Here is a 13,082-nt window from a genome sequence, read left to right on the forward strand (position 1 = left end):
AGAGGGCGTTTAGAAAATTTGCAAAAATTATTTGAATCAAATATAAGCAAGCATTTATAGCGTTTCAAAAAAAAAACAATTTCACTTGAGACTCTATGGAATTTTCGAATTTCTTCGATATCAGATTGAGAGACTTTTGAATTGATGTGGCCAATACTTGATGAAAATCCATTAAGTACCTAAATCACTGAATTACATGATTACATTTTTATCTGATGAGCAAACACTAGATATTCACAATATGATTTGATCAAACTCTGTATTTGTTGATCGTCCAGACTACTATAGTCCATAGATATATAGAAAGTTCGGGGTCGATGTGTGTAAATACAGAATTGAATTTTATTTCTTGAATCCTTCAAATGGATAATGATTTCTTCCGTAGAAGAAGATAAGAATCTTGATAATTTTTTAGGAAAAAGATTGACTTGGTTGATGTAGCAGGAGATAATTATTTTTTTTCTTTGGGTATTGGGTATTGAGATAGGGGAAATAATAGAATTAAGGTCAAACCTTTATTTTTCCCTGCCTAATTCACAGATTTTTACAACAACTGAAATTTTTCAATATACCTTCACTCTACTGAATAAAAATCTACATGTTAGTTGAAAAAAGATTTCATCAGGAACATGATACCAAGTGTTCACTATAAATTGATAGGTAAATACGGGAGATTTGACACAGTTTCATCAATTCGTTTTCGATATCCTCTTGGGGTGTGGTTAAATTTTATCAGTAGGCAAGTACAGTTCATTCAACCAAATTTTTCCGTTTAATTTCGTGACGTGCCATTCAAATTGAAAGATAAACAAAGAAAAGCTTTATATCAGTAGTTTTTATTCGTTGACTTCATTACAGCGGAAGTACTGACAATATAAGCAGAAATGGAAATTGTTGATGTTGAAAAAAAAATCAATGAGGAGCTCATGAGTTACTTCAGAGGTTCGTTAGGAAATTTCGATGATTTTTATGTTTAAACTCGAAACTTCTCAGGGATGAAAGACGGATTTGTGCAAGTGGGCGATAAAAAATGGTTCTACCCAAAAAAATACAGACAGCTAGCTGAAGCATTCAAGGGTTTCGAGGTGAGATCTGACGATATATGGATCACTGGATATCCGAGATCAGGTTGGTGAAAATTGATGAAAGAGTGCCCTGATCCGAATTCATTCAAATTTTTCAGGGACCACACTGACAGAAGAAATCGCTTGGCTACTCAGTCATGATTTGGATTTTGAAGAAGCAAGAAATATCGGTGTGAACAAGCGCGTCTGGTTTTTGGAGTAAGGACATATTTTTATTTTTTTTCGAATATTTTCATGCGCTTATTTTCTTCAATATTCGAGGAATACCCATCCAATTATATTGAAACTCAGTTAGTAGTTGTGGAGTGCCCAACTGAATGTATCTAGCCAAACTTTCTTCCCATATTTTGGACCTAACCATTTCTCATTTTTGGATACATCTGATGTCTGTCAGCATTCCTTCCTACTTGCAGGAAATGCGAGGAATTTGAATGAATGAATTAAGCTTTTATAATATTCGTATGTCCAATCAAATCCTACAAAAATAAAAGAACTTTTTTCTTTTTTGGTAATACGTTCAAAGTCATATGTTTCACTTATCGAGAGAGACTAAATGGGTATATAGATATATTTTTTTGGGAGCATGCAACAAGCTTGCTCTTATTAATACCTATACATTAGAGGATTTCTGTTTCTTAGGGGAAGTTTGGTGATAAATGAAAAGTCAATGCAGGAGTTATTATCAAAATCTCCTGGAGAACTCAGCAGTTACCAAAGCATGTTGAACACTCTGGATGAACTCAAGAACCAAAAGGGTAGGAGGGTTATACAGACCCATCTACCATTTGAACTCCTACCAAAAGATCTCTTGAAGAAAGGATGCAAAGTGAGTAGTCCTATTGTCTCCTAAAAATTATATTTTGTTCCATTAACATAAATATTTCAGGTAATTTATATATGTAGAAATCCTAAGGATGTAAGCGTGTCTCATTTCCATCTTCAATCATCCGCTCGCCTTGTCAACTTTTGCGGGAATTTCCCGAAATATTGGGAATATTTTCGTAATGGAAATTGTGAGTAAATAATCAGAAATGGTTTGAATGTCTTCATAAATACTTTCAATTTGATCGAATAAAATCATCATGGTTCTGCACATTGTAATTGCACTAAAATAATTCTTCAGTTCTTCAGCGCTAACAACCTTCTGCATCAAATCAAATATTCATGAAATATTTGAAATAATTTTCTAATACACAAAAATTTTCGGTATCTATAGAAGTAAAAGGAACTAACTGAATATAATCTACTTGCAACATCTAATGAATGACCAATACAATTTTCAGGTATGTTTGGACCATATTTCGAACATGTTAGACAAGGATATGACAAAATTGGTTCCAAGAACTTTATGTTCGCATTTTATGAAGATTTCAATAAGGTAAGAATGCAGGATATTCCAGGTGAATGTTGTTGGTGATCTCATGTTATACCTGGATTTAATTGTAGTGTAGTCAATTGAAGTGAAAAATTAAGAGTAGGTAATTAGTATTTAGTTGACATTTGCTCAATTTGAACCTGTGTATGTTGGAACTTCTGACATGGATTATTGTGTTCTTTGCAGGACAGAAGGGCTTACATTAGTGATTTATCCCATTTTCTCGAATGTCCCATTTCCGAAGAACAACTGGAAAAACTGGAAGAGTATATGGATATCGAAAATTTCCGAAAAGTTGCGAGAGCTCCTATGAAAGATAAAGATAATCAGCCCATGAGTTTCATTCGAAATGGAAAGGTTGGAGGATGGAGGAATCATTTCACAGAGGAGATGATAAACGATGCTGATGAGTGGATTCAGATGAATATCGAGAAAATAGGTATTAGATACCCTCAACAAGAAGCATGATCGAACAGTTATTCGACATCGAAAATATAATTTCAAAGTGACACTTCCACTGCCATATTTTTTCCTGATCTTGCTAACGTTATATCGATATATAAATGTCAATATTTCTTGTTTAAAATAAACAGAATTCGAACACAAATTATTCAATGAAACACTTTTATAGTGGGTACCAAAATTAAATTGAAAAATTGAATTATACATAATGAGTCTTGAATTCGAACAAATATTTTATATGGAAACACTTTTTTCCTAAACCATAATAGTTATTTTCCTATCAAGTGCGGAAAGTGATACTTGCCCGCACGAAACTGCCGTTGCCCGAACGATGCGAAGCAGAGTTCGGGTAAGCAGTTGAGTGCGGGCAAGACACTTTCCGCAAGAGTTAGGAACAATATTTTTTCTACAAGCGCTTGTTATATATAAATGTATCCATTTCACGAAACAGATCATATCTCATTTGATTAATTGATATATAATGACAGACGTAATTCTGCATGTCGTTACTTCATTTCTCATCGTTGACGTTCTGTGCATAGAAACATGATAGAATTTAATTTACTCTATAATATTTGCGTGCGGGAAAAACCCCTGCTAATCCATTCCCGCACGCAAATGCGTGCGGGAAAGAAATAGCAGGCGTTTTTCCCGCACCTTTTGGGAAAGTGACTCTTTGCAACTTGGAATGTGTGCGGGAAAAATGTTGAACGCGCACGCTTGTAGAAAAACGTATTTATCCTGATTTTTTATATTAATTTATGAATTGATCATTGAATGCTGAAGGAAGTAGGGCACAAATTTGAAAATAAATTTGAGCATTGCATAGAGATTAGGTGAGACTCGAATAAAAAGCATGGAAGCATTTAGTACAGGCAGTTTCCAACTACTTTTCATTTTCATTCAGATTTAAGGAGATCTGTTTCTGTTATTTCAATATTGGGCAATTATACATTCGAATTAAAATAAGGAAGAGGACTATACCTTCTTGTTTGAAATGATGATTCACGAAAATGTGTGAATGCAGGACTTTTAGTGCAGAAGTGAAGCACATCGAAGAATTTCGTAGATGGAATTAAAAAATTAAAAATATATTTTCCTCATTGTAATCCTAGAGGAAGATAACGACGAAGATATCGAAAAAGTTGAGGATAAAATGAAAAAAAGATAAAGTGGAAGAGATACCGAAAAAAACATTTATTTCAACAGGATACAACTCTAAGTTAAATTTTTTTTTTCATGAATATAGGTGCGCACTTATCGTCTGCGATTCAATAAATATACTTTACTCATTGATATAACGAAAAGTCAATATTGCGTTGATCATTGTTCTGTATGATAATTGTTTCATTTCTGATAAACTTTTCCGACCGGTTGGTGATTGTAATTTTTACTCTGAACCTAGAAGCCAGATGGAGATTGTAGATATCGAAGAAAATCTAAACGCGCAACTCAAAAAGGATTATGAAGGTTCGATATCACCTTAGAACCTGTCTCAACTCATTAACACCGTGAATTTTCAGCTCAAAAAGATGGTTTCGTGCAGGTCGGAGAACGGAAATGGTTCTACCCCTGGTGATATAGAAAGACTGCAGAAGAATTGAAAAATTTCGAGGTTAGACCCGATGATATATGGATCACAGGATTTCCAAGATCAGGTAAAGAATTGAATTTAGATTTTTTTTTAATTAACTCAATAACATTTTAGGTACTTCTCTCACGGAGGAAATTGTATGGCTACTTAGTCACGATTTGGATTTCGATGAAGCGAGGGGAATTGAATTGTCAACACGTGTCGTGTCAAGTTTTTCGAGTAAGAATCGCTGCTTACTTCGATTTATGTAGCGCATATCCATATCTGTCGTTTTTATCGTGGAATAAGTAGAGCCAATTCATGAAATTGAGAATGAATTGGAGGAAAATTTTCGGTAAAACTCATTTAATAGTTTCCTAGACACATTTTTTTTGTTAACCATAATTTTATGATTTTTTACTGAAAAAGTTCTAGAAGATGCGATTACCTTGGTATTTCAATATTTTTTCGATAAACCCGCTTGTTATATGCATTTATTTCAATTCTGAATTTCAGATTAGATGTTGTCATAAACGAAAAGAAGGAAAAAGAGACGATTGAACAGTTTCCAGGAGAAGCAGCTAACTTCATTCGACGAAGAAACATTTTGAATGCCTTAAGAGAAGAGAAAAGTAGGAGAGTCATAAAGACTCATTTACCATTCGAACTATTACCTGATGACATATTCAAAAAACAAAAAACAAAACAAAAAGGATGTAAGGTAACTTAATACCTATATATAATCTCATCTATTGCAGTATATTCTTAGTTCAGTTTTCGTGGATATACAGGGTGAGTCTTTGACTCGTACAAATATTCAACTACAAATATTGATATTCTTTAAATGTTATTTTATCGTGGTTAGCAACCTAGACAATTGATATAAGATAAACATCGAAATACGAAATAAATTGTACGTCGGAGTTTTTTCCCTGAGGTGGATGATAAGGAAAGGTATTATTACATTTGTTTCATTCCACATTTATCAGTCAAGTTGACTGAGTTAGAATATCGTCTACTAGTAGAGTTGTCGCAATGGAGATAGTAGATGTTGAGCAGAGCCTCAACAATGAGTTATTGAATCATTTTAAAGGTTGATTTAGACTTGAAATTTCCCGATAGTTTCTTGAACTGCAAGTATAATTTTCAGGGGAGAAGGATGGATATGTACAAGTTGGTCAAAAAAAATGGTTCCTTCCCGTGAAATACAGGAAACTTGCTGAAGAGTACAAAAATTTTGAGGTCAGATCGAATGATGTATGGATCATGGGATACCCGAGATCAGGCATGTGTAAAATTTTTTTTTTTTTACTGTTTCAATAGGAAAATACTCAGTTCTATGCAATTTGATACTGAAAGACACCCTGTACTTCTTGTTATATGGATATTCCATTACCGTATCAGATAGAGTAATTATTATATCATCATTATATTATTTCTTATGACAGACCACAAGAAGTTGTTGAGATAGGTGAACCAACTAATAGTTTTCAAATTCGAAATGAATTATTAGCAAATAGTACAGTGTTCAAATTGTAAGAACAATTCATTTCCTGATCATGACTTTATTCTTGAGGGGACTGTTTATCATTTCAATAATTCATTGAATAAACAGAATAATAATGATCCTATTTTTCAACAGGAACCACTTTAACTGAAGAAATAGTTTGGTTACTCTGCCACAATTTGGATTTTGAGGGAGTGAAAACATTCAGACCCAGGCTTTTTGAGTAAGACAGAACAATCTACGTTTAAGTTAGATCAAACTGAAATTAAGTTTTTCAAATATTTTTTTCTCGACATATCAAATCGTCAGAGAATTCTCGTGCGAAACTTTTTTGAAGAGTTATGGCTTAAAGGAGGGTCTAACGAAGCTTGGAATGGGAGAAAAATGTATTGAAACATTTTCCTTATTCACTGAATCGCCATAATTTCATTCCTTTTTTCATACAAATTCAAGTAGTCCATTTTTTTAATATATATGTAAATATGAATCTTGAAAAAGGCTTCCTTCCATGGGAAAGCAAGATAGTTTTCAATAAATTTCATAGGGCCTTGAAAGTATAATTTATATGGCTAGCTGTCAACCTATAAGGTGTTACGACTGCAATTAATCTGTTTGCGACAGTTTTAGAAAAGTTGACTTTTTCTTTGATTACAACTGATACACAAAAATATATGATATTGTAATTTCAACTCAATGATTACAAATAATTGAAATTCACTTTCTTCCTGTCTTTAGAAATAGTTTGGTGTTAAACGACAAAACGGTGGAAGAAATATTACAGCAATGTCCGGATGAAGAATTTAGTTTCACGAGAAAGAAGGAAACATTGAAGTACCTTGAACAGGATAAGACAAGGAGGGTTATAAAAACACATTTACCCTTGGAATTATTGCCCGATGATGTTATAAAGAAAGGATGCAAGGTTAGTACCTTTTTCTCTAAAAGGGTATGGAAATGTGAACAGACATTCCCAAAAATTCTTTCGTATTTAAGTAAACTTATGAACAATATGGTACATAACTAACTTGTATGAAATGGAAAGGTATACAAGTTGCTTTTGTCCAGTTTAATTGAAAGTTTTCTTGTTTCTTCGTCGGAAGTCGAAAAGACAGTTTGCAACGACTTTTCAATTAAGTTTTTTTCAGAACTTTAATTATGTTTTTGCTTTATTATTAAGAATTGACTGGAGATCGATTAAATTAGAATATAGAAGAATGGTTCCAAGTATATAATTTCCATCTCAGAAACGATGAAATATTTGAAACATTCAGCATTTTATGATTCATTCAGTTCATCGCATTTCTATGAGAAAACGCTTGATTTTATCAAAATTTTCAGATAATTTACATATGCAGAGATCCGAAAGATGTGAGTGTATCGTATTTCCTACTTCAATCATCTCTTCGCCACATTAAATTCAGCGGTGATTTCGAAAAGTATCTGCAATTCTTCAGGAATGGAAATTGTAAGTATACCAGAAAACGTGTATGTTATACTTGAGAGAGAGTTGTTATACTTGATCTATAGCAACAAGAGAAAGATGACATTTATCCAGTCATGCTCATGGTATTTGATTTTACTCGTGAATTAAACATTTTGTTTTCATTTCACTGAACAGCTTAACGTCAAATTATCCTTTTTGATATGGGTTGAATAATGTTTTCGAAGAGGAATAAAAAAAATTATCGATGACTTCTTAACCTAAATTTGGACACGCTGAACAAAAAGCTGAAGAAAATGAAATTGAGACGTCTTTATGGGGACGAAAATTCATTAGCGGTTCACCTATAATATGTCAGGATGTCTATTTGATTTACATCGAAACTTGTTTGTAGAGTATAACTCTCGCTCTGCATCATCATGTAATTCATTATTCGATATATAGATATCTACTTATATAACTCTTTAATTGAAGAAAATGTCAAATACTCCCAGAAATACAAATTGCAGGAATTCCTAACCATTCGCTTATTTTCAGGCTTATTTGGACCTCATTTCGAACACGTTGGACAAGCTTACAGCAGAATAGGTTCGAAAAATTTCATGTTCGTCTTTTTCGAAGAATTCAAGAAGGTAAGAATTAGTACACCTGAAGTTTTTTTTCTCAACTCAGTTGTTTCAGGACCTAAGGGCTTTCGTGACGAAGCTTGCTCAGTTCCTTGAGATTTCTTTATCTGAGGAACAACTGAAACAGATGGAGGATCACTTGAGTTTGGACAATTTTAGCAAGAAAATGAATACCCTCAAAGATGTGAAGAATCAAACGGTCAAATTTGTCAGAAAAGGGAAGGTTGGGGGTTGGAGAGAACATTATACGGAGGAAATGATAAAGGAAACTGATGCGTGGATTGAGGCAAATAAAAAGAGGATTGGAATCAAATATCCAGTGCAATAAATATAAGAATATTGTATGAAAATATTACCAATGAATAAAATTCGATCAACACTAAGAGTTTATGTTTATTTCACTTCCGACTTATAGAATTATTAATTATTACCTATGCAGAGTGGTCCAAATTGAATGAAATAATTTCAGGGTTATATTACCTGAGAAATTTTGAGGCAAAAGAGCAAACGCTTAGTTACGGAGCTGTAGGATGTTGAGAGTTTCAAAATTATAAACAAACACCTCTAAACATTCGATTTTTAAACTGCCTGAATTATTTCATTGAATCGAATAAAATTTCTTCATTTTCTAATCAGTTGACGTTTGTTGAATATCTTTTTTTTACTATTCTTCTTTTCGTTGAGATTTTAGGAGGAAAAACTCATAAAAAGTTTTAGGACAATACAGTTACAAATTAATAATGAATTTCAAGTATAATTTCTCTTAACAAGGAGGATGTCACTCCATTGCTGAATTCCTTGAGAAAAAACGTCGTCTGTAGAGAGCCATATTTGAATCAAATTTTAGCGTTTTAGAAGAAAAAACAATTTCACACGTGACCATTTGGAATTTTCGCATTCATGCGATATCAGATAGGAAGACTTTTGAATTGATGATATGGCCGATGCTTGAAGAAACTCCATAATTAACTAAATAAGTGAATTACATGATTTTTAAATAACAGTGAAAATCATGGAATTCAGTGGCCAATGAAAAGACTATTGTCTATCGCTGCTGTTGGAGATGAATATCAGAGGACTCGAAGGAACATTTTTATCAGATGAACAAACACTAGATATTTACATGATGATTTAATAAATCTTTGTATTTGTTAATCGTCCAGACTACTATAGTCCATAGATATATAGAAAGTTCGAGGTCGATGTGTGTAAATACAGAATTGTATTTTATTTCTTGAATCCTTCAAATGCTTAATGATTACTTCCGTAGAAGAAGATAAGAATCTTGATAATTTTTTAGGAAAAAGATTAATTCGGTTGATATTGTAGGGAATAATTATTTTATTTCTTTGGGCATTGGGATGAACGTAATAGGGGAAATAATAAGGTTAAGGTCGAACCTTTATTTTTCCCTGCATAATTCACTGATTTTTCCCACCACTGAAATTTTTCAATATACCTTTACTCTACTGAATAAAAATGTACATGTTAGTTGAAGAAAGATTTCATCAGGAACATGCTACCACTATAAATTGATAGGTAAATACGGGAGATTTGACACAGTTTAACTAATTCGTTTTCGATATCCTCTTGGGGTGTGGTCAAATTTTATCAGTAGGCGGCATGTACAGTTCATTCAACCAAATTTTTCCGTTTAATTTCGTGACGTACCATTCAAATTGAAAGATAAACAAAGAAAAGCTTTATATCAGTAATTTTTATTCGTTGACTTCATTCATTACAGCGGAAGTACTGACAATATAAGCAGAAATGGAAATTGTTGATGTCGAAAAAAATCTCAATGAGGAGCTCATAAGTTACTTCAGAGGTTCGTTAGGAAATTTTGACGATTTTTATGTTTAAACCCGAAACTTCTTAGGGATGAAGGACGGATTTGTGCAAGTGGGCGATAAAAAATGGTTCTACCCGAAAAAATACAGACAGCTAGCTGAAGCATTCAAGGGTTTCGAGGTGAGATCTGACGATATATGGATCACTGGATATCCGAGATCAGGTTGGTGAAAATTGATGAAATAGTGCCCTGATCCGAATTCATTCAAATTTTTCAGGGACCACACTTACAGAAGAAATCGCTTGGCTACTCAGTCATGATTTGGATTTTGAAGAAACAAGAAGAGTCGGTGTACATAAGCGTGTCCGGTTTTTCGAGTAAGGGCATATTTTTATTTTTATTCGAAAATTTCTACCGCCATCCAATTATATTGAAACTCAGTTAGTGGTTGTAAAGTGTTCAACAAACAGAGACTTGTGTGAAGAATCAGGATGAACTGAATGATTCTAGCTAAACTTTTTGGAGAAACCAGAAGGTAGAATGTGTATAAGAGTGCTCCTTCAGCATCATATGCTACTGTATCGTAACCTTCCCATTTTTTGGGCTTAATCATTCCACATTTTTGGATACATCACTTTCAGAATATTCGTATGTCCAATCAAGTCCTACAAAAAGATCTTTCTTCCATTTTTCGTACTCACGTTGAAAGTCATATATTTCGCTTATCGAGAGAGTTAAATTGGTAGATATTTTTTTGGAGGCATGCAACAATCTTGCTCTTTTTGAAATATACATTAGAGGATTTCTGTTTCTTAGGGGAAGTTTGGTGATAAATGAGAAGTCGATGCAGGAAATATTATCAAAATTTCCTGGAGAAGTCAGCGCTTTCCAAAGTATGTTGAACACTCTGGATGAACTCAAGAACCGAAAGGATAGGAGGGTTATAAAGACCCATCTACCATTTGAACTCCTACCAAAAGATCTCTTGACGAAAGGATGCAAAGTGAGTAGTGCTTTTGTCTGCTAAAAGTTATGTTTTGTTCCATTAACATAAATATTCCAGGTAATTTATATATGTCGAAATCCTAAGGATGTAAGCGTGTCTCATTTTCATCTCCAGTCATCTGCCCGCCATATCAAATTTTGCGGCAATTTCCCGAAATATTGGGAATATTTTCGTAATGGAAATTGTGAGTAAATAATCAGAAATGCTTTGTATGTTTTCATTGATATTTTCAATTCGATCGAATAAAAATCATCATAAATTTAGGAATGCAGATTGTAATTGCACTGAAATAATCAAATATTCATGAAATATTCACAAAAATTTTCTAATACACAAAGTTTTCCGGTATAGAAGTTAAAGAACTAGCTAAATCGTTAATCTACTTCCAGAAGTTAATGAATGATCAGAAAAATTTCAGGTATGTTTGGACCATATTTCGAACATGTTAGACAAGGATATGAAAAAATTGGTTCCAAGAACTTTATGTTCGCATTCTATGAAGATTTTAAGAAGGTAAGATTGCAGGATATTCGAATTTATCATTCATATGATTTGCTCCAATATTATACCTTTTGTGGCTTAAGCTCCTTCAGTTCTTTCATTTGAAGTTTAGGTCATTGTTAAGTATGAGTGTATGACGCATCTTAATCTGGGGTTCGAAATTTTAAACAAACTGGAAAAGTGAAAAATGAAGAGTAGGTATCTGTTTACGGACAAAACTTTGCATTAAAACAAATTGGGTTTCTCGTTGTTAGGTATGTAGGAACTTCTGACATGGATTATTGTGTTCTTTGCAGGACAGAAGGGCTTACATAAGTGATTTATCCCATTTCCTCGAATTTCCCATTTCCGAAGAACAACTGGATAAACTGGAGGAATATATGGATATCGAAAATTTCCGAAAAGTTGCGAGAGTTCCAATGAAAGATGAAAATAATCAGACCATCAGTTTCATTCGAAACGGAAAGGTTGGAGGTTGGAGAGATCATTTCACAGAGGAGATGATAAACGATGCTGATGAGTGGATTCAGATGAACATCGAGAAAATAGGTATTAGATATCCCCAACAAGAAGGATGATTGAACAGTTATTTGACATCGAAAATATAATTTCTAAGTGACACTTTCCACTGCCATATTTTTTTCTGATTTTGCTGGCGTTATATATCGATATATAAATGTCAATATCTCTTGTTCAAAATAAACAGAATTCGAACAGAAATTATTCAATGAAACACCTTTATAGTAGGTACCGAAATTGAATTGAAAAATTGAATTATACATAATGAGTCTTCTACTCGAACAAATATTTTAACAGAAGATTCTTGCCAAAAGAAAAAAAAAACACTTTTTTCCTAAAGCATTTTTTTCGATTCGGCCCTGATAAATAGATATAACCATTTTAAGATTTCATAATGAGCTATGCAACCCCTGGAAAAACAAAATTACTTTCAGAATAACTAGCTAAATCTGTGACAATTTCGAATTTTTAATTTTTTTTTTAATTTTGACCATTACAAAATGTTCAAATATTCATTAGATAGTGTCCAACTTAGTTTCAAGAGTTAGGTTCTTTGAATTTTTGGTATTTTTATGGCTCGTAATGATCATAATGAAAACACTGAAAGACGTAGGCACTATCTTGTGTTCAAAAAAGATAATCGAATAAATGAAAAATTATATTTCATTCGATAAAATCGTTTGTTAGATATAACTAAAACTACCATTTTATGATTTTTCTTCAATATACAAATTTGATCGATTCAATCTAGATCTTTTATTCTATCTAATAGTTCTCTTTTGTTGAATACTCTATTATATATATTTCACATATATGTAAATGAAATGTAACTGTTCCGTAGTGCTAATGATCTGAGAAATCGAAGCACAATAAACTAAAAATAAAAAAAAAATAAAAAATAAACTAGAAATCGGAGAATTTATGATTGATTTGGGAATTGATCATGGAATGCAGAAGAGAGTGAAGCATACATTTGAAAATAAATTCCAGCATTGCATGGAGAATAGTGAGACTCAAATCAAATGCATGAAGACATTTATATGCAGGTAGTTTCCTTTTGATTGAAAAGTTCTCATTTTCATTTAAATTTTACGGAATCGGTTTTTTCAATTTCAACATTGGCCAATTATGTATATACTCAAATTCAAAAGAACAAGAGCAGTAAACTTTCTTGTTTGAAATTATGCTCCAAGCA

At 32.8% G+C, this 13,082-nt stretch overlaps 3 protein-coding genes and 1 long non-coding RNA gene across 5 annotated transcripts in view; 3 read left to right on the forward strand and 1 right to left on the reverse strand.

Moving 5' to 3' along the window:
- LOC123317895 overlaps nucleotides 1–13,082 on the reverse strand; it is a 102,747-nt gene that overhangs the window by 75,175 nt on the left and 14,490 nt on the right. The gene's annotated exons all lie outside the window — the stretch shown is intronic.
- LOC123316765 lies at nucleotides 762–8,452 on the forward strand. Its single transcript, XM_044902982.1, has 15 exons — nucleotides 762–942; nucleotides 994–1,128; nucleotides 1,184–1,283; nucleotides 1,725–1,911; nucleotides 1,972–2,098; nucleotides 2,369–2,463; nucleotides 2,647–2,899; nucleotides 4,446–4,497; nucleotides 5,518–5,588; nucleotides 5,646–5,780; nucleotides 6,138–6,225; nucleotides 6,738–6,924; nucleotides 7,341–7,467; nucleotides 7,981–8,075; nucleotides 8,125–8,452. Exons 1-15 carry the CDS (start codon nucleotides 885–887, stop codon nucleotides 8,395–8,397), a joined length of 1,983 nt encoding a protein of 660 aa, XP_044758917.1. The 5' UTR covers nucleotides 762–884; the 3' UTR covers nucleotides 8,398–8,452.
- On the forward strand, nucleotides 4,305–5,183 carry LOC123317897. Of its 2 annotated transcripts, XR_006538214.1 has the most exons (4): nucleotides 4,305–4,392; nucleotides 4,446–4,580; nucleotides 4,631–4,735; nucleotides 5,012–5,183. It is a non-coding gene; the product is annotated as an uncharacterized LOC123317897 (long non-coding RNA). The 2 variants fall into 2 exon arrangements; XR_006538215.1 differs by lacking the exon at nucleotides 4,631–4,735.
- Nucleotides 9,804–11,946, forward strand: LOC123316766 (sulfotransferase 1E1-like). The gene is made up of 7 exons (XM_044902983.1): nucleotides 9,804–9,897; nucleotides 9,949–10,083; nucleotides 10,139–10,238; nucleotides 10,678–10,864; nucleotides 10,925–11,051; nucleotides 11,286–11,380; nucleotides 11,665–11,946. Exons 1-7 carry the CDS (start codon nucleotides 9,840–9,842, stop codon nucleotides 11,944–11,946), a joined length of 984 nt encoding a protein of 327 aa, XP_044758918.1. The 5' UTR covers nucleotides 9,804–9,839.

Source organism: Coccinella septempunctata, chromosome 7, assembly GCF_907165205.1.
Source record: "Coccinella septempunctata chromosome 7, icCocSept1.1, whole genome shotgun sequence".
NCBI classification, from domain to species: domain Eukaryota; kingdom Metazoa; phylum Arthropoda; class Insecta; order Coleoptera; family Coccinellidae; genus Coccinella; species Coccinella septempunctata.